We start from the raw sequence: 17,884 nt of genomic DNA, 5'->3' as shown, positions 1-17,884 counted from the left end.
TCGTTGCTCGCTGCTACTGTCGCATAGCAACTGCTTGTTGAATCGGTAGCGTACCCAGCGCATCGCCGCAAGCCCCTACCGAGGTTGATTCATCTTACGAATGGGCCATCCCAAGATATTTGCTCGGTGGAGCGTATGGACGTTGAGAAATTTCCCAAATGCGGTAATTTCTCCAGCGTCGGTGTGGGATCGACGATTAATGATTAGCGCCCATGTGTGCCTGATTCGCTGCCAGTCCTTATATTGTGCGCGGTATAAAGACCACTCGAGGACGCTGCAAGCCTCGAGGTGGACAAGAAACGAGCAGAGGCGACGCCGAACCGGATGCGACTCATCGCAACCCCACAACAACTGCCGAGCCGTTGGCGGTGGCATCGTTCAATTCATGACATTGACAACTTGAAGGTGAGCACTGCCTTTTTGATACAGTACTTGCAGCAGCTGCTAAACAATTCATAGTACTTTGCAAGGCGGTGCGGACATGAAGGTTTGTTAGGAGCTGGATTACGCCTAATCAAGAACGGCTGTACGCCTCCTTTTTAGCACCAAGAATTTTGAGGAGTGACCCTCGTATCCCACTCATCAGCCAACGAGCGTCGGGCGATGAGGAGAATACGAGCTTCACTCCTCCTACAGTGGTACTGCTTCTGTAACGCAAGTAGGAAATAAGTGCCCCGGACTATTCGGCGTTATCGACATCTATCCGAGAAATAAGGCAAGACGGATAGGGGCAACCACCTCTTTTTCTACCCTTTGTCGTCCTCATGCCGGATACCACTGCAGGCGGAGGATGTGGAAGTCTACCCAGCGGACAGTCCTCCGCTACGAAACGTATCCCCCGGTGCGTCCACGTACTCTTCGTGACGGTCTAGATGTTCCGCGAGGTCTTGCTCGGAGACGCGGGTGCGACGGTCGATCAGTGACCTGCTCAAGGTCGGGCACGCGCAGACCCGTGCGCCAGTCCGCCCCCCCCCCCCACAACACTCGCCGAGCGCCACGGCTATTGCGTGGAACTCTGCATCCAGTAGAGCACCATGTAGTCTCTACGCCTTGATCTCGTGCAGCCGGCTATTGTATATAACCCATATCCCTACAATCCCAGCCAACCAATGTACACCTACTGGATCGCAAACCCCCACCCTGGGCAAAAACTCATGCTCACACCAGACATACAGTTTCTAGATCCAATAGCATCCCCGCGGAGGCGCTCGGCTACGCAATATATACAACAATGACACAATATATCTACAGTACTCTAATCCCTCACCATTACCCATTAACCCAAGCATATTATATACACTACATCTACATCCTCCCCGCCCAATCCAAGAAGTCTACTCCACCCTCTCCCCAAGCATCCCCGCAAGCACCTCGCTCCCGCCCTCCGCGCTCCCGCTGAACACCGCGAATCTCGCGCCCTCCTTCCCTTCCCTCCCGTTCTTCGAATCCCACCCGCTCCCACGTTCCTCAAACACCTCCCTCCTCCGATCGAGCAGCATCTCCAGCTCCCGGTCACTTATCCCCCCTCCCTCCGCGACATCCACCTCCTCCCCCTCGCCCCCCAGCGCGAGCATATCCGCCGCCGCCGCGAGCTCCGTCATCGTCGCGCTCATCTTCTTCTTGGGCGCCGCGACGCCGGGGTTCTTGTACTTGCCCCGGGCGATGACGAGCGCCTCGAGCTGGCGCTTCGCCGACGCGCGCTGCATGATGCGCGTCTCGATCGTGTTTTGCGTCACCATCCGGAAGATGAGCACGGGCTTCGTCTGCCCGATGCGGTGCGCGCGGTCCTGCGCCTGAATATCCATCTGCGGGTTCTACATCACACAAACTCTTAGCCACCACAAATGCAGAAAACGAGCCAATCCACTCACCCAGTCCTGGTCGTAGAAAATAACCGTATCCGCCGCAGTAAGGTTAATCCCCAGCCCCCCCGCGCGTGTGCTCAAAAGGAACAACCTCGGCGCGTTCGGTCCCTCTCCCCCACTCTGGAACCGCTCCATCTCGTCCCGCCGCTCCTGCGGCGGCGTGGACCCATCAATCCTGCACAGCTGCCACCCCTTCTCCTCGCGCGCCCACGCCTCCATGATGTCGAGCATCGTGGTGAACTGGCTGAACACGAGCGCCTTGTGCCCGCGCGCGAACAGCGCGTCGAGCAGCCGCTGCAGGAGCTGCATCTTCCCGCTCGCGCGCACGAGGTCGGCGTTCACGAGCGGCGCGTGCGTGCGCGGGTCGAGCGGCCAGTCAAAGAGGTAGGGGTGTGAGCAGGCTTTGCGGAGTTGCATGATTATGTTTTGGAGTCGGAGGTTGTTCACCTGGCGCACTGAGATCCGGTGGTTATGTCAGTGAGCGAAGGGATGATTCAAGAGGGGGAACACTCACGAGCAGACTTCATCTGCCACTCCCGCCCCAGCTCCTCCACGCTCTTGCCCTTCCCTGTGTATTGCTCACCATCAAATTCCCCCCTCTCCAGCCGCTCGAAGTACTCATCATCATCCCCGTCCAATATATCAAACTTCTCCGTCGCCTTCCCCTTCCTCCCCCTCTTCCCTTTCTTATCCTTCGCGCCCTCGTCCTGACCCTTCGCGCTCCTTAGCCGCCTGCCCTCCTTCAGCGTGCCCTCATCGAGCTCGGCCAGCCCATTAGACGTATTCTTCTCGCGCACGAGCAGCCGTCGGAGCCCGCCGTCGATGATCGCGTCATACAGCTCCTTCTGCCGTTTGCTCAGCCCGACGTAGATCACGTACTCCTTCTTCGGCGGGAGATTCAGCCCGACCTCCACGTCGGCCTTCGTCCGACGCAGGAGGAACGGCTTCAGGATGCCATGCAAGTCGGCGATTATGGACTGTGCGCGCTCTGACCCCATTTGGTTTTGTAGGGCCTCGAGATTGAACCTACAGGTATTATCGCCTCGACAAACACGGGTGAATCATGAGATGACGGCTGCTCACCACTCTTGGAAGACATCTAGGTCGTTGAAGAAGTCGGGTAGGATGAAGTTGAGCAGTGACCATAGCTCAGCCAGGTTATTCTATCGAGTACGAGCAGCGTAAGCGCCGTGGCCGACGGAGATCATGAGAATGGCTCACTTGCAGCGGGGTGCCAGACAGGACGATCCGTCCCGCACTCTCGTACCTCTTTATCTCCTGCATTAACCTGAGGTACGAAATCATCATCAGATGCTGCCAAGAACCCTGAAATGTAATCGCGCACTCACCGGCAGTCAAAGTTCTTCAACCTCTGCCCCTCGTCCACGACGATGAACCCCCACTTGAACTGGCTCAAGTATTTCTGGTCCTTTATAAGCATCTCGTACGTCGTGACCACGACCGGGAAGTCCCCCCACTCGCCCTTCTCCGGCGGATCCTCCTTCTCGGGTTTCTCCTCCACCTCCGCCTGTGGTTCCTCCTGGTTTTCCTCAGGCTTCTCCTCCTCGTCATCGGTAGGTATCGCTTCCTCCTCATCCTCTTCATCTTCGCTCTCAGCCGCTTTGCGGTTTCTGGTGGCCCTCGTCGACCGACGCGGAGCGGCTTTGGCTTTGGCTTTTGCCTTTCCTCCCTTCCTACCCTTGGCACCTTTCGCAGCCGCCTTAGGCTTGGCCGCTTTCGCGCGGTGCTTTCCCTTTGCGTTGACCGAAAAGTCGGGCGCGTCCGCGTTGGGCGGCGGGACCAGCACAGTGCGACGGAGCTCAGCGCGCTCGGCTGGGTTGCCGTGGTACATACATACCGGGATCTACGGCAATCATCAGGTACTGGTCGATGAAAACAGAGGGTGGAGAGCACAGATGAATACTCACTCCGGGAGCAAAGCGTTGGTATTCAGAAACCCAGTTATGTAGCACACTCAACGGGCAGACAACAAGGAATGGGCCTGAGATTTTCTCGCGTATATAGGCGGAGAAAGCTATTGTTTGTAGAGTCTGCGTGGTGATTGTAAGCGTACAACTAAAATGTGCTACAACTTACACGAACCTTGCCCAAACCCATTTCGTCAGCTGATTCATAGCAAACGGGGGTCAATGAGTTCTTCACCGTCGCGAATGCAAGACAAGGGCGGAGTAAAATCACACACCTAAGATACCGCTGATACCATTCTCGAAGAGTCCCACCATCCATGCTACCCCTTCGAGTTGATAATCTTTTAGAGTCGCCCCAGTCACAAGCTCGGGTTGCACAAACTTCGGAGGAAGGTTGTCCGCAGACGTTTCCTCCTGTTCGCCATCGTCCGCGGGCGAAGCGGATAACTTCGTGCGCTTCGAGGTCGCCTCGGGTTCGGAATCGCTGTCTACTGCAAGACGGCGCTTCCGCGGGTTGAATTTGATCGGCTTTGCCGGTTTAGCCTTGTGCTTCACAGAGGAAGGCGCAGGAGACGCGGACATGGAGTCGCGAGAAAAGCGCGTCTTGGCCATATCCATTCGTTCCTTCAGCAACCTAGAGTATATGGCCGATTTTTCCAACAAGTACGACAAGCGTGCGTAACGTTCGTCAAGAGTCTGCGGCATCAAACAGGTCATCCGTGAGTTGCCAGTGAAAGACAGTGTACGCGTTTCCTACCATGTCTTCAATATCTGGTGCCCTCCCGTCCACATTCTGGCCGTGTAACAATGAGTCACGGCAACACCTATAGAGCCTCATAGTTACCTCCGTTTCAGCTTTTCCCGCATCCTCAGGCATGTCCGGCGGAGGAGATGTATCCGGGGTGCTGGCCATCGGGCTGACAGCAGAAGAGGTGGGAGGCAGGCTCGAACTTGGACCCAGAAACGGAGAAGAACGCGAAGTAGAAGGCTCAGACATGCCGACCAATATTCCGACTTGACTGGGTATGCAGGCTTCTGGCGACCAGTTCGTGGCTGCACTGTTGTGGGACCTTGGGGTTTGCAGCGCGAACGCGTTCGGGATGGACGCCATAAACACCATACACGTGAGCGTGACAAGTGGCGGTGAGGGAGAATAACTAAGATAAGTATATTTTATACTTTTGAGTCCTCCATGGGCATTGGTGGTGTAGTGGTAACATTGGGTCTTCCCATGGCGTGATCCCAGATTACGTAAGGTGGCCCAGCGCCGGGTTCGATTCCCGGCCAATGCAGGAATGTAAGATTATTTTACTTCGTCTACTATTATTGAGGGGGTTCTGCAAAAAGTATCGAATTCGGCCTGTAGCATTCCACACACTTGACGGATTCTTATCGGATCTTCCGCATATTGTGTGTAACGTAGTGATGAACGTCCTCATTATTTTTGTGCATTTTTATGCAGCCTGTGGAACGTAGGAGAGAGATGCCGGTTCATGTAGGGGGTTCTGCAAAAAGGCGTCACATGCGGTCACAGTGGGATCTCGCCGCGAGCGATGTCACGCTTTTGTCACGATATGGGCCCGGGAGATGTGCAAAATTGCCTCTCTATCTCGACACGCTGGTTATTTGCTCTATCGGGCTGGTGTATTGTACTGTAGACGGCATATTCATGATATCCCAAGCCATTCCGCTGCAGTCCGTTGAGAGCATCACGAGAGATCTAGTGGACACTGTTTCTTTCCCATGGCCTACAGGACCCGTTTTCTCTCCCTCTCTTCAACCACAGCAAATATTCCCATTCTGACTTGGCAGAGGGTCTATTCTAGTGTATATATACCTTCCTGAGCTTACCCAACATTTTTTGGTTGAGTGTGGAATGAGATATAAGGGGGTGAGGGGGTTCTGCAAATTTTGCAGAACCCCCTCAATGAAAGTATGGTGCAGAAGGAAAAGTGGAGGAAGATCCGACATATGTTTGTGAAGGTAGCGTCAAGTGTAGACTTCTGCTGACGTACACGAAGTGCGCTTGCACGGACGAAATGCCTCTGAATCTCGGGTTCTGGTACCGTAATGTCCTGGACGAATTGCAGTAAAACATAAGGCAAGCTTACACTTCTTATGAAGGGGCATAGCTCACGCACCACAACTGGATATCAAGGATCGATCACATAATAGCTCTATACATGTCAGCTTTGCCATAGAGGCTTAGGCACCCACTATCGGTATTCTGAGCTTACCGCCGGACTTCACGACGGACCATTGAAGTCCAAACGCGGGGTCACTAACGAAGGAAATGCCGCTCCTCATTTCACTGTCAGCAATTTTGCCAGCAGGTGTGGTCTCCGTTCTCGTGGCCTGGCACAAGTATCTGGTAAGAGATTGTTCGACAGCACCCAGGTGGCAGGAACGAACACTAGCCCACTCGGCACTCCATCGTATGCATATGGAGAGCGATACAGCTTCGCTCACAAGGTAAGTCCGCTCATCATATGCGGCGCAGTGGCATTGATCACCAAGCCCCGCAATGCAGGGGAAGAGTACGGCCTTGGAATAGCACAAGTCATGCGATATCATGATGGGTGGAGGTATAACGGACGTCCCCCTTCAGAGCGCCACAGAAACTGCTTGCCTACATGCGGAAGTATACGATTATCGCATGTCGGTTTAATTGGGACGGTTGCAACCACTGGTACGTATGCATACGAGTGCATCTTCCAGAGTCCCATGCTTTCAGCTACAATGAGGGCATCTAAATTATTGACCCTCCGCTCGATATCGGGTATAGGGTTTGAACCTTCGCACCTCCGTCCCTGTCGGCTCCTGTCGTAATCTAGATCATACCGTCATGAATAGGGCCGGAAAGCTTTCGCCCGACGGCAGTGAAGGTATATATCTCATTCATAGAGATTGACTCGCGTAGGATTCCTAGTCTTTGAAGCCTGACTCATGTACAGTAGCGGTATCCTCCCTTGAAACATATGTCCAGCCTGTCAACCAGCCAGGTATGCGAATACCACACCTCCAAGATCGCCGCTCAAGGAGCTCCTTGCAGTGGTGTCTCTGAATCCTTCAGGCATTGGTGCGTCCAGGCGAGGCACCGCCGCTAGCAGTCAGTCTTTGCTCACAACTCTCGATGGACACAACTCGCCACTTTACTCTACGGCGAGTCTAATAACCCTCTCCGACACTCGCCAGCGTAAATCAAAACGCTACAGGCGCGGACGCCATGCGATTCCTTGCGAGCTCGTACATGTTCTTGCTTCGACGTTACGAGCTTCAGCACACGCGGCTGCTTGCCATCAATATCATCCTTTTCATACTTTGCACCGCCCAGTCGACCTGCATTATTCTCGTCAAGTTTGCTACAGAGAATTCCGAGTCACTCGATATCCAGAGGCTCGGTGGAAAGAAGCATACACGAGCAACGTCCTGCTGGATATCAATAACTTGTCAAATACAACTGCAAAGTAAGTGTCCGTATCCATCACTGAGTTCAGGTCTTACGTGTGGCAGCTTCATTGCAGATGGACTGCCTGTGGGTTCTAGCTACGAGTGCCAGTGATATCGACGACAACTTCCCCACGCTTATCAGATATGGAGATGCTATAAGATATGGGAGCACCGAAGCTCAATTGTGGCCCTACCCGCCATTATCCTTTTGGCAGAAACAGGTTAGCCTGACTCTTCTCTCTCTAATCATATGTAGACCCCAGTGTCCTCCGCAGCATGTGGAATGGCGGTTTTCGTCACAGGGGTTATGATGACGAAGATTCAGTACCACATGAGGCCAACGGAGTCCTTACCGGAGCCACTGTGGGACAGGCTTAACCGAACTGCAAGCAATGCCAACACAGCATATTGGGCTGCCTCATTCATCGTCAATTCAATCATGACGATACTCATCGGTGTGTCTATGGAGACGCGCGTTCTCACTTGAATGTCCTCATGGCGCGTTGATGCAGGCGCGAGGATTTGGTGGCAGACTCGTGGATACAGTGACTCATCGATCAAAATAGAAGGAAGGAAACACATCCGAGTAACGTTGATAATGTGAGTTAAATGCGTGAATGTTTCTGTACCATCATCTGTGACCGAGACAGCCTGGAATCCGGGGCTGTCTACTCGTTACTGTTTTTCCTGTCCGTCATATTTACAGCACTCTCTGATGATTCCTTTGGCCAGATTCCCGCGGGTATTCCATGTCGCAATATCCTCGGCGAGGCCGAATCTGACGCTCGTGACAGGCTCATACACTTTTCGCGATTAATGGCCAAGTTGTCGTAAGTAATTCCTTGTCAAAGAATCTCAGTTCCGCCGTCCGACGAAGAAATCAAGGGTATATTCCCGACCGCCATCCTAGTCCTCGTGGGCTTGCGGCTTGCCGTAGAGAAGGTCACTCGTAAGGTGGAAGGGACCTTCTCCATGCCGGTTTTAGGCACGATGCCGACGCGCCTCTAGTTGAAAGGCATGCAATTCAAGGGCTCGAGGCACATGTCGACCTGCACACCAGAAATGGTCGCAGACCTCAGTCAACAGAGACCACAAAGACCACGAATCATACTTCATATGACGAGCCTCAGGAACATAAGGTATCCGCTGTTCCATATTCTATGTCCCAGTCCACAGCGTTCATACTCCCAGTTATTGCAGGTTTGACTATGGTGCCCTCCTGCAATTGGAAATCATTCCTCTTACAGCCTGCTGTGTAATATGTATACACAACGATGGTTTCGGCTCCACTTGCACTGAAAGGCCATTACTACAGGATTCATTCTCTTTCTTCGTAGCACTAAGGCAACACAGGTTGGCAGTGGTTACGGAACCAAAACTCGTGCAGGCCACATGCCAGATCGTACGTATCACCCCTCATGCGTCTCCCTTGGACCTCTTCACCACCATGTCCAGATATCTCTTGTACCTTCCCAGAGGCAAAGCAGGGTCTGGCTGCTTAGTCTTTCCCGCTGCATCGATCTCCTCAATTTCTGCGGGAGTCAGGTCTGGCATGTCGAGGACGTCTAAATATTCCCTCATGCGTTCCTTCTTCGACGAGGTGCTATACATGAATGTATAATCAGCATCTGGGCTAATCCGTACAGAACTTCTCTGGACTCACGTTACAACCACGACACCCTTCTGCAGGAGCCACTTAAAGAGGACTTGTGCGGGGGTGACAGGCTTACACCAGACTTCCCCAGCTCGACTGCGAATCTTCTCCAAGATCGGGTCCAGAGGCCCGCCTTGCTCCCGAGTAACGGGTGCCAGCGCTCCATACGACTCGGTAATAATACCGTGCGAGTTCGTATACTGGAACACAGACTCAAAGGGCCCGAGGATATAAGGATGGAACTCGATCTGATTGATTGTCAGCTCTATCTCTGAGCCACGGTCAAATACGACGGGAACCCACTTGGTTGACTGCGGGTTTGACTCGAGCCTCTGGCAAAAATTGCTCGAAGTCCTCAACGTCGAAGTTGGAGACACCGATAGATCTCGTGAGTCCCTCCTCCTGTACCTCCTCCATTTCTTTCCATGCCTCCTTCAATCGGCCTTGGAAATAGTACGGGGCGTGAAGTAGGAGCAAGTCAACATAGTCAAGCCTCAGCCTTTTGAGAGACCCCTGCAGGGAACTCTTGATCGTCTCTCTCTCTTTGAGTTCCGCGATCTTGGTCGTAACGTAGAGCTCCGCACGGGGCTTTCCACACTCGGCGAGCACACCACCCAGAACGTCTTCATTGCCGTACATTTGCGCGGTGTCAAAGTGCACGAAGCCCTCTTCGAGGGCGAGCTTCGTCGGGTTGGCGGCCTCTTGCCTCATCAAGGCAGTGCCAGTCCCGAAGCCAAGGACCGGAATGCGCGTACCGTCGTTGAGGAGGAAGGTGGAAGTAGGCATGATGATCCGTTCAGGTGCGAGTGGTGATGTTTACCGCGACGGCAAGACAGACGCAGCATTTATACCAGTAGGCACACCTTTGACTATAGTCCGAAGTCTACCACTGCCAGGTACGTAGAGGTAGCGAGAATCTCGGACGATAGAGGGGCTTGTCATTGATCCTTAGTTTTGGAGACTTGTTCATGAATATATCAGCAGTTGGGACCGCTCGAGAGCTGCCACTTATAAACACTCAAGAGCCTTTCTTGCCATTCACTTTCGTTCCCGTAACCCAGGGGGTGTGTGGCGTAGCCTGAAGAGTCGTTGGACCCTAAAGTACTGACTTCAGCCTAAGCGTCAGGTTTGGTCCGAGTCAGTCCGGACGTCCTAAATACATCCATGAGGGCCGTTTTCCAACCGAATCAGCCTTAGGGCTCACCAAATAGGGTTCGCAACGGTACTGATCCGTGTATCAAGTACATGACGAAGCTCATCGTCCATTGTGGCATAGCGGATTTACGTACGATTCTTTGCTCACGTATTCATGCATGGCTTGTATTAGTCTTCCTGGCGAGCATTACATTCTTCTTACGATTCGGATATCGGACTTAGTCCAGGTACCCATGAAAGCGAGCCGAGCTTCAAGTCGCCGTTAATGCCACAATGCCCGAACCAAAGTGTTTCGGAGGGCCTTCACTCACTCTCAAACGCGTTGTCAGCGATGTAATGCATTCGTTATGTTCTGCTTGTCAATGCTTCGGTCACTACTGGCATAGAAGCGACGAAACGGTGTATACATCTACATATATAGCTGTGCGTTCCGTTGAAGGTGATTCGTATGTCAGCCGCAGTCTACTGCCGTTTCTGGTAGTTGTGGCTCTGTCAGTTGACACAACATAGGCCACAGCCGGCACCACAGCTTGGAGAGTACAACTATGACCGAAAAGGTGCGCCTTCTCTTAGTCCTCATAAGAACTGCTGGGAACTAGCTTTCCCCAGGGACCAATCGCTATGAACAACAACAAGCTTGCCATGTCTCGCGCTTTGGGCGCAGCGTTTCTCAACCATCAAGTGGAGCAGCTGGAGAAGACGGCTGCTAACTCGCACAACTGGCGGGACCGCAAGCACCCACAGGCGCATGTTAATCGAAGCGTCACGCCCACAGGAAGGAGCGGCGGCGGCGGTAAGCGCCCGCCGTCGGCAAGCAAGCCGACGAAGAGGAGGGGTGGGGGAAGTGGCGAGCGGGACGGAGTCAAGGAGGACGTCAAGAACGAGAAGGTGGAAGAGGCTGGCAATGTCAAAGCGAAGTTCAAGGACGCCGACGTTGTCGTGGTTGATGCAAGCGTCCTCATCCACTGTATCGGCCAGGTGAAGAAGTGGTGCAGGGACGATAGGGAGGAGATCATCATAGTACCTCTTGAAGGCTCGTCACCTTATCCTCTCCTCGCTTGATATGCTTATCTCTTACACAGCTCTGAACACACTTGATCTGCTCAAGAAGGGCACTTCCCCTCTTGCTCAGCGTGCTCGTGCTGCCTCTCGCATTCTCGAGGCTCAGGTTGGTATGAACCCTCGCATTCGAGTCCAGCGAGACGATGCCTTCGTGCCCTGGGACAGCATCCCCTTCACAAGTGACTCAGATCCGGATCAAACCAAAGATAAAGATGAGAAGGCTGTTAGCCCTTCTCCTCCCGCTTTAGGCTCCCCCGAATGGCTACGCCGCACCATCTGCTGTGCTCGTTGGGAGGCGGAGAACGGACAGAAGACCATGGGTTGGGCAGCCAACAAGAGCTCCGAGCCCAAGGTCGTCCTTGCTGTGGTAGCCTCCGCCAACGCACCTCTTGCGGTCCCGAACCCTCTAGCCGGATCCACCACAATCTCCCCAGTGCCCTTACCAGCACCGCAAGTGCTCGCCAACAAGCACGAACCTCGTTCCGCCGGGAGTGTCGTCGCCTACTGGGCCCGCAAGGCCGGTATTATGGTGATGGAGGTCAAGCCCGGCGCCGCTGACCGCGAAGAAGACGACATTTCACGCAAGCGCAACCCCACCCCGACCCACGGACATCACCATGGTGGAGGCGGCGGGCGTGTTAGGAGGAGCTCGAACCCCCCCGAACGCGGTGGCGGAGAGAGAGGCGGAGGTCTCGTCGAGCGACCGCCCGCCGTTATGGCGATGATGGAGATGGTCGGCCAGCCGGGCAAAGGCCCCGGGAAGGTCGTGCGCGTCCTCGCTCGCGGTGAGAAATTGGAACCTGACACGCCGTGATCACTACTGTGCGTCTTTCCTCACCTTCTCTCTCATCCTTATGACTGACGGTTTGCACAGGAAGAAACCCAGCGGCAACGTCTCTGGTGCTATCACATTCTAGAATGGACACGGACGGACTGTCCACACACCTACTACGACGGAGGTTCTACGGTTCTGCGTAAACGTAAGTATCACAGGTATGCCAACACGCACGTACGGGGTCGCCGACACGTATATTGGAACGGAGCAGCAGGATTCTTTCTCGCTGGGACAGTCCTGTGCTATCGCTGCGCTTCCATAGTCTGGCTTGCAGTGTGCGATCGTGCATGGCCGACTGTCATACCCACTCGTGTAGGGCATGCCGATTCCCGGACCTCTGCAGGGTCCTTTCCTCGGACAAGCTTGGAGGTACACGAACAGTGGGAATAGTTAAGGCAGTCAGATATTGACCGGTCTTGATGATATCTATCCTATGGCGTACTTCCCTGATTCCTATACTCCTATGCCTTTCTTCAGTATGCCATCTTCTAGGTTCTTCATTTTCCCATTGCCATGCATTGTATTCTTGTCTTCGTGTGTAAATATGGTCGTATAGAACTTTTGACCGCTATGGGATTCCGAGGGTTGCCGCTTAGGACAGATGATCTGCACAAGTGAGAAATAGGTACGACAGCTATCATAACCCTTATCGTGCTTAGGCCGGGGCAATAGCTTCGGTTTCGACAAGGAAATACGGAGGGGCAAGGTGTATTCCAGGATCTCCGTTTTTACAATTGATAATATAAGTGCGTAAAGATACCAAATGCAGCTGATGAAAAGAGGGACAGACATAATGCAAGACTAAGGAAACAGACACGATGCGAGTGCGAGACACGAGACGATGGGGTGGCGGCGAGATACAAGATGTGAAACGTACAGAATTAAGGTTTGTAGTCTGCAAAATAGGGGTGGACAAGGGCTCTCTTGGCTATGGAACATCTTCAGAGAAAGCCCAACGCAACGCTACATGGACCGCTTACCAGAGATACGCTTCGACGTGTCATAGATGAGTGAACGCTAAATAGCGCGCAGACGTGATTAAAATATCATCAGCACATGGGGTGGAAGGCGCACGTACCTTCAACAAGTCTATGCCGGCAGTGTCCAGGTCGGGCACATGTGCCGCAAGATCCTGCGCGTGCCATCGGGGGAACGACGGCTTGTAATCCTGCATGTTCTTGATATCGGGCCAAGTGTTTTCATCCGGTGTCCCTAAGACCCTGGATTGTTTCCATTAGCGACAAAGCAGCATGGGTTGCGAATATCTCCCCACCTAAAAATCTTAAAAATCTGGTCGATCTCTGAGTCGCCGGGGAAAAGCGGGGACCCGTGCAGGGCCATCTCCGCCATGATGCAGCCGACGGACCACATGTCGATGGCGGTGGAGTAGTACCGAGAGCCTAGCAGCACTTCGGGGGCGCGATACCACAGGGTCACGACCTAAAAGCGACCAATTATTATCCGTGGACGCAACAGGCAGGCAGGCGGATATCTTTGTACCTCGTGCGTATATGTACGCATAGGGATACCGAAGGCCCTTGCCAGTCCGAAGTCAGCCAGCTTCAAGTTATCGTATCTGTCAATTAATAAGTTCTGGGGTTTAAGGTCGCGATGGAGAATCCTGTGGGTGTGGCAGTATAGAATACCACACAACATTTGGTGGGTGAATTTCTGTGATTGGGATGAGCCCGAGTCAATGATAGAAATGACATTATGACGAAGCAAAAGCAAGGTAGACGGGGAAGTAAATCGTTGATATTTGCAGTCGACCGGTGGCTCATGATGACCACAAGCAAGACGATGCTAGCATTAGCGTCCATTGTCCCATACATTAGATGCAGATCGAATTATTCCATCGAAACAAAGCTGGCGCCTCCCAGTGGTACTCCGAGGAGCAAGTGTGGAAGCTGACTACATGCGTGACAGTCACGTGACAGACGCGTCTCGAAACGCGCCACGCGCTGTGTGTCCATTGGGCACGCGTATGCAACACGTCGAAGGAAGCAAACGAAAGAAACGAAAGAATTGCTCACTAGGCCGTAAAACGTACCTTTACGAGGTTCATCGAAATTGGCGCGCCGGCTCGGTTGGCGTTGTCCATGTAACGCTTCAAATCCATATCCAAGAACTCGAACACTAGGTACAACTTGGCATCCGCGTGTACAATGTCCAATAGCCTACCCATGACCGCGCCCGACGTGAATATCTCGTAGAACCATGAAGCGGAACGTAGAAAGCGCACCGAACGATGTTCTCATCCTTCAGCTCTTTCAACAAGCTGATCTCCCGAATAGCTGTACTGGGCACGCCCTCGTCCTCGGCCTCGAGACGGATCTTCTTCAGGGCGACAATGCTGTTGCTATTCATATCCCGCGCCTTGTAGACCACACCATAAGTACCTAAAAGTAGTGAAACATAGATGAGTCTCTACGGGAAGCGGAATACCTGCATGCTGCTTACCCTCGCCTGCGATTTTTCAACGCCCAGCCACGCCCATCGTCAGATTGAACACCTCATCACCTTCAAATCACTGCCAACCACGTACCAATCTTCTCAATTTTCGCATAGCTGGGGAGCGGGCCTCGTCAGCAAAGCCATACCGCTCATCTACAACTAGTCCATTCGGTGAAAAGATTCGCTCACCGGTCCATGACTTGATGTGGCAAACAGATGCGCTACACGGATGACAGCCAGACCAGGATAAGAGGAAGACGTGAAGACAGTCAAGCGGCTTGGAGGCGAAATCAGGGGGAGAGTGTGTCTTGAACGGCAGCAAAGACGTTGCGAGCAGCGGGTCGACAGCAACTGTTTGGCTACCTTGAATTGCACCTGTGGGTCCCACCTCGAGCCGAATACGGACCGCTGTCTTAATCACGTAACAACCTCCTCTGCCGCTGCTGACTTGAGCGGTTTCTCCGTGCTGTACACGCAGAACGACACGAGAGCGAGATACGGGCAGCGAGGGGCTTTGTTCTGGAGAAGAGATATAAAACTTGTGATCGTCTGCGGGACGACACGCTCCCGTTGTGGGCAGGATGCACACAGCCACCGATGTCTCGGCAAGTAATTGATTACAGACGCGTCCGGTACTTCCAGACGTTTGTGTAGTCCGACGTTATTGTCTACAGCATGATTTATCGCCTCACAGTCGATGTAGGACCGAATAGTAGAAGTTGTAGACGACGAGGATTCAGTTGCACCACTCCGCCTTATCGCCAACGCGAGCTATTCGCGCTCAGCGGCCCCTGGCCGAGCCAATCGTAGGGGCCACAAAGGCATGTGGGCTCAGGTATTTGCACATCGACAGCACCGATGTGGTGAGCTAATGTCCGGACCAACGTTAGCTGGGATCATAGCAACAACCGTGGCCCGAGCAAGCAGTTCCCATGCTCCACAGTCGGGAGAGAGTCTGGTTGGTGCATCAAATAGAGTCCACACGGACGCAGTCAGCGCCGTCACGGGTGCCTAGCTGTGCGCTGACAGGTTCTGGTCCTCAGCGGCCTGTATTGTCTGGATAGGTAGAGGGGCGCATCGGAGACACGAGGAACGCGGACTTGCCAGAGTACACCGTAATTCAAGAATACAAATACACTTCACTTCATTTGGGCTCGCATTGATTATCTCTAACTCGGCCGAGGCCAGTTGACAGATTCGCTGTCTCCTTTTCGTGAGCGAGTAACGTCGATATACTGGCCAGGCCAGGGCTCCTCGCCTGAAGGGGGAAAGGAAAACGGATAAGCCACGCGTCAAAAATAGTCGCGTGCGATTTCGCTTACTGCGATCGACTATGTTGACGTCTGGATCCTCGTCGTCGTCCTCGTCTTCAGGTCGCCAGCGGTCCCGGAGTGCCGCATTCGGATTCCGCTCTCGGTCGATGGAGAGATCTTTCATGAATCGTGTCATTGATTCCTCTTTCACGGCTTGCAGAGACTTGTCGCGTGAGGCGCGGGCGCGTTGCAGCTCGGGCAGGTATTCCCTGGAGTTAACAATCAGACGTTCAACATTGCGAAGGCGACGACGTAGTGACTGACTTCTCGTATTCCGTTCGAGATGCCTCGACAGCTTCGAAGAACTCCTTCACACCCGCCCCGGTCATACTTGACACTCCCACAGCCTGCACAGACATGAGCCTGATTTTCGAGACCGAAGTACGACTTACTGACCTTGAGGTGTTTATAGAATTCGTCCAGCACAAGACTCATGCTATTCATGAGGCTGTTCATGTACGTTGGCTCGCCTTCAGAGTCAGTCGTTCCGCTATGGGAATTGAGCGCCATCTGGAACGCCTCGAAGTCCTGCATCCATTCCACAGCGAAATCGTGAGGCTGCACATCAGTTTTGTTGAACACCAGGATGAAAGGAAGTTTCGTTTTGTATAGGATACTAACGAGATACAGAGCTGAGTACGATGATAGGTGGATGTGAGCAGTCGTACGTACCTGCAGGCGTAGAGCATGTTCGACATGAACGTTGCTGGTGCTGTTGTCCGCGGCGTGTCGATGATGTATGCGACAACGGTGGGGAATGAGGAGGCAACCGCGTCGGTGATAATAGCACCGGACGCCGACCAGGTGAAGATCTCTATCTGCCCTGGCGTATCAAGGATGACATAGCTGGGACATATCGTCAGGCAGTAGGCAAGCCGGGACTGTTTGACGCTGCTTACTCGACTGTCTCTGCACGTTTCTCCACCAAGTCCAACACTTGATCAAGCTTGGTTGTGAACAAGTTCAAAGCTGTCAAGATGCCTCCATTGGGCCCTAGGTTATACCTACATAATAAGTCGCATTCAGCTGTCACGTCGCCTTCGGATAAGAAAGGGTTAAATGAGACACACACTGCTTCATTACTTCCTTGTAATTGACCGTGTCCCGTATGTCAATGTTCGGATCAAATGGCACATGCGTGACTGCTGGATCCAGGTTGAGGATGTAAGGAGGCGAGGGTGGGTCAAGCGAGTGCAGGTACGAGTTAATCCGCTGCACAAAGGTGGATTTGCCTGCACCCGCCATGCCAATCGTAATGATTACAACCGGCTTTCTCTTCCCCTCTGTTAATGTACTGCTGGATCCATCCATGTTTGGCAGAAATCTTTGGGAAAGTCCTCGTCGAGCAATACGTCCAAGTCCGAGGTAGAAGCGCAGGGGAGAGGCGTGACAATGGCTGTACGTGACTGGCGGATGTGTGTGACAGTGCGTCACTTCGCGTCTGACGGTAGGCGCCCGCCACCCAACTTGGAAGTTGGGAGGGATATCTAGCTATACCTCAGGCTCCTAAACCATCCGTCCTTAGCGTTCTCGCTCCTCCTTTACTAGGGCGCACGTGCAGTGTTATATAATACAAATCTATTTTTAATTATTACCGGATACAGAACGAACAAGAGGAGGAGAACGCTATAGGACGGCTGGCACAAATGTCGTCGCCGAGATCCCCGAGGCTGACTAAGCGGACGGTGGCTGAAGCCTTTCACCAGCGGTCGGCGGGCGATGTAGAGAGCGTCTCGACACCTACCTCGTTGAGCTCACGCAGAACACATATAAACGGGTGCTAAAATAGTTCAAGACCAATGCAAATACCTTTAGTATACTTCTGACACTCAGAGGGGCTTGTCTATAGCCATTATGCCTCTTCAGCCGGATATTCAGCCTTCGGTACTACTGATAACCATTGCCTGAGTATACCATTCAGTCAGGACATTTTTACATTACTATAAAGTACACCGAGCGGTAAATCCCAAGGTAATAAGTTGTAAATGGTTGCGTGAAGGCCCGCCGACCGCTGGTGAAAGGCTTCAGCCACCGTCCGCTTAGTCAGCCTCGGGGATCTCGGCGACGACATTTGTGCCAGCCGTCCTATAGCGTTCTCCTCCTCTTGTTCGTTCTGTATCCGGTAATAAATTAAAAATAGATTTGTATTATATAACACTGCACGTGCG

General features: G+C 53.2%; 6 protein-coding genes and 1 non-coding gene across 7 annotated transcripts; 3 read left to right on the top strand and 4 right to left on the bottom strand.

The window, feature by feature from the left end:
* Window positions 1–1,197: 1,197 nt before the first annotated feature.
* On the bottom strand, window positions 1,198–4,754 carry GLOTRDRAFT_117172 (uncharacterized protein). The gene is made up of 11 exons (XM_007870182.1): window positions 4,638–4,754; window positions 4,551–4,586; window positions 4,069–4,489; window positions 3,969–3,991; window positions 3,794–3,916; window positions 3,215–3,729; window positions 3,087–3,153; window positions 2,949–3,028; window positions 2,380–2,891; window positions 1,872–2,320; window positions 1,198–1,814 (listed from the first exon to the last, which is right to left on the bottom strand). Exons 1-11 carry the CDS (start codon window positions 4,704–4,706, stop codon window positions 1,335–1,337), a joined length of 2,775 nt encoding a protein of 924 aa, XP_007868373.1. The 5' UTR covers window positions 4,707–4,754; the 3' UTR covers window positions 1,198–1,334.
* A 235-nt stretch (window positions 4,755–4,989) lies between these two features.
* On the top strand, window positions 4,990–5,085 carry GLOTRDRAFT_t99. Its single transcript has one exon. It is a non-coding gene; the product is annotated as a tRNA-Gly (tRNA).
* Window positions 5,086–6,086: 1,001 nt separating this feature from the next.
* Window positions 6,087–8,251, top strand: GLOTRDRAFT_95107 (uncharacterized protein; the record flags this gene model as incomplete). Its single annotated transcript, XM_007870181.1, has 10 exons — window positions 6,087–6,265; window positions 6,402–6,482; window positions 6,647–6,678; window positions 6,780–6,872; window positions 7,009–7,260; window positions 7,307–7,464; window positions 7,500–7,698; window positions 7,756–7,843; window positions 7,894–8,073; window positions 8,095–8,251. The coding sequence occupies 10 exons, from the start codon at window positions 6,087–6,089 to the stop codon at window positions 8,249–8,251; spliced, it is 1,419 nt and encodes a 472-aa protein (XP_007868372.1).
* A 408-nt stretch (window positions 8,252–8,659) lies between these two features.
* On the bottom strand, window positions 8,660–9,683 carry GLOTRDRAFT_131351 (Aldo/keto reductase; the record flags this gene model as incomplete). Its single annotated transcript, XM_007870180.1, has 3 exons — window positions 8,660–8,846; window positions 8,907–9,145; window positions 9,201–9,683. 3 exons carry the CDS (start codon window positions 9,681–9,683, stop codon window positions 8,660–8,662), a joined length of 909 nt encoding a protein of 302 aa, XP_007868371.1.
* A 932-nt stretch (window positions 9,684–10,615) lies between these two features.
* GLOTRDRAFT_122366 (uncharacterized protein) lies at window positions 10,616–12,225 on the top strand. The gene is made up of 3 exons (XM_007870179.1): window positions 10,616–11,085; window positions 11,135–11,936; window positions 11,989–12,225. The coding sequence occupies exons 1-2, from the start codon at window positions 10,674–10,676 to the stop codon at window positions 11,926–11,928; spliced, it is 1,206 nt and encodes a 401-aa protein (XP_007868370.1). The 5' UTR covers window positions 10,616–10,673; the 3' UTR covers window positions 11,929–11,936; window positions 11,989–12,225.
* A 401-nt stretch (window positions 12,226–12,626) lies between these two features.
* Window positions 12,627–14,923, bottom strand: GLOTRDRAFT_100808 (cyclin-dependent kinase 1). Its single transcript, XM_007870178.1, has 10 exons — window positions 14,593–14,923; window positions 14,495–14,517; window positions 14,462–14,466; window positions 14,192–14,349; window positions 14,000–14,126; window positions 13,450–13,620; window positions 13,223–13,389; window positions 13,028–13,169; window positions 12,930–12,966; window positions 12,627–12,877 (listed from the first exon to the last, which is right to left on the bottom strand). The coding sequence occupies exons 1-10, from the start codon at window positions 14,598–14,600 to the stop codon at window positions 12,831–12,833; spliced, it is 885 nt and encodes a 294-aa protein (XP_007868369.1). The 5' UTR covers window positions 14,601–14,923; the 3' UTR covers window positions 12,627–12,830.
* Window positions 14,924–15,435: 512 nt separating this feature from the next.
* Window positions 15,436–17,091, bottom strand: GLOTRDRAFT_117168 (uncharacterized protein). The gene is made up of 7 exons (XM_007870177.1): window positions 16,789–17,091; window positions 16,616–16,720; window positions 16,389–16,562; window positions 16,113–16,332; window positions 15,981–16,063; window positions 15,726–15,925; window positions 15,436–15,661 (listed from the first exon to the last, which is right to left on the bottom strand). Exons 1-7 carry the CDS (start codon window positions 17,025–17,027, stop codon window positions 15,573–15,575), a joined length of 1,110 nt encoding a protein of 369 aa, XP_007868368.1. The 5' UTR covers window positions 17,028–17,091; the 3' UTR covers window positions 15,436–15,572.
* Window positions 17,092–17,884: the final 793 nt, after the last annotated feature.

The sequence above is a fragment of the Gloeophyllum trabeum genome, assembly GCF_000344685.1.
Source record: "Gloeophyllum trabeum ATCC 11539 unplaced genomic scaffold GLOTRscaffold_00011, whole genome shotgun sequence".
Taxonomy (NCBI): Eukaryota; Fungi; Basidiomycota; class Agaricomycetes; order Gloeophyllales; family Gloeophyllaceae; genus Gloeophyllum; species Gloeophyllum trabeum.
This window is presented reverse-complemented; position numbering and strand designations above follow the sequence as displayed.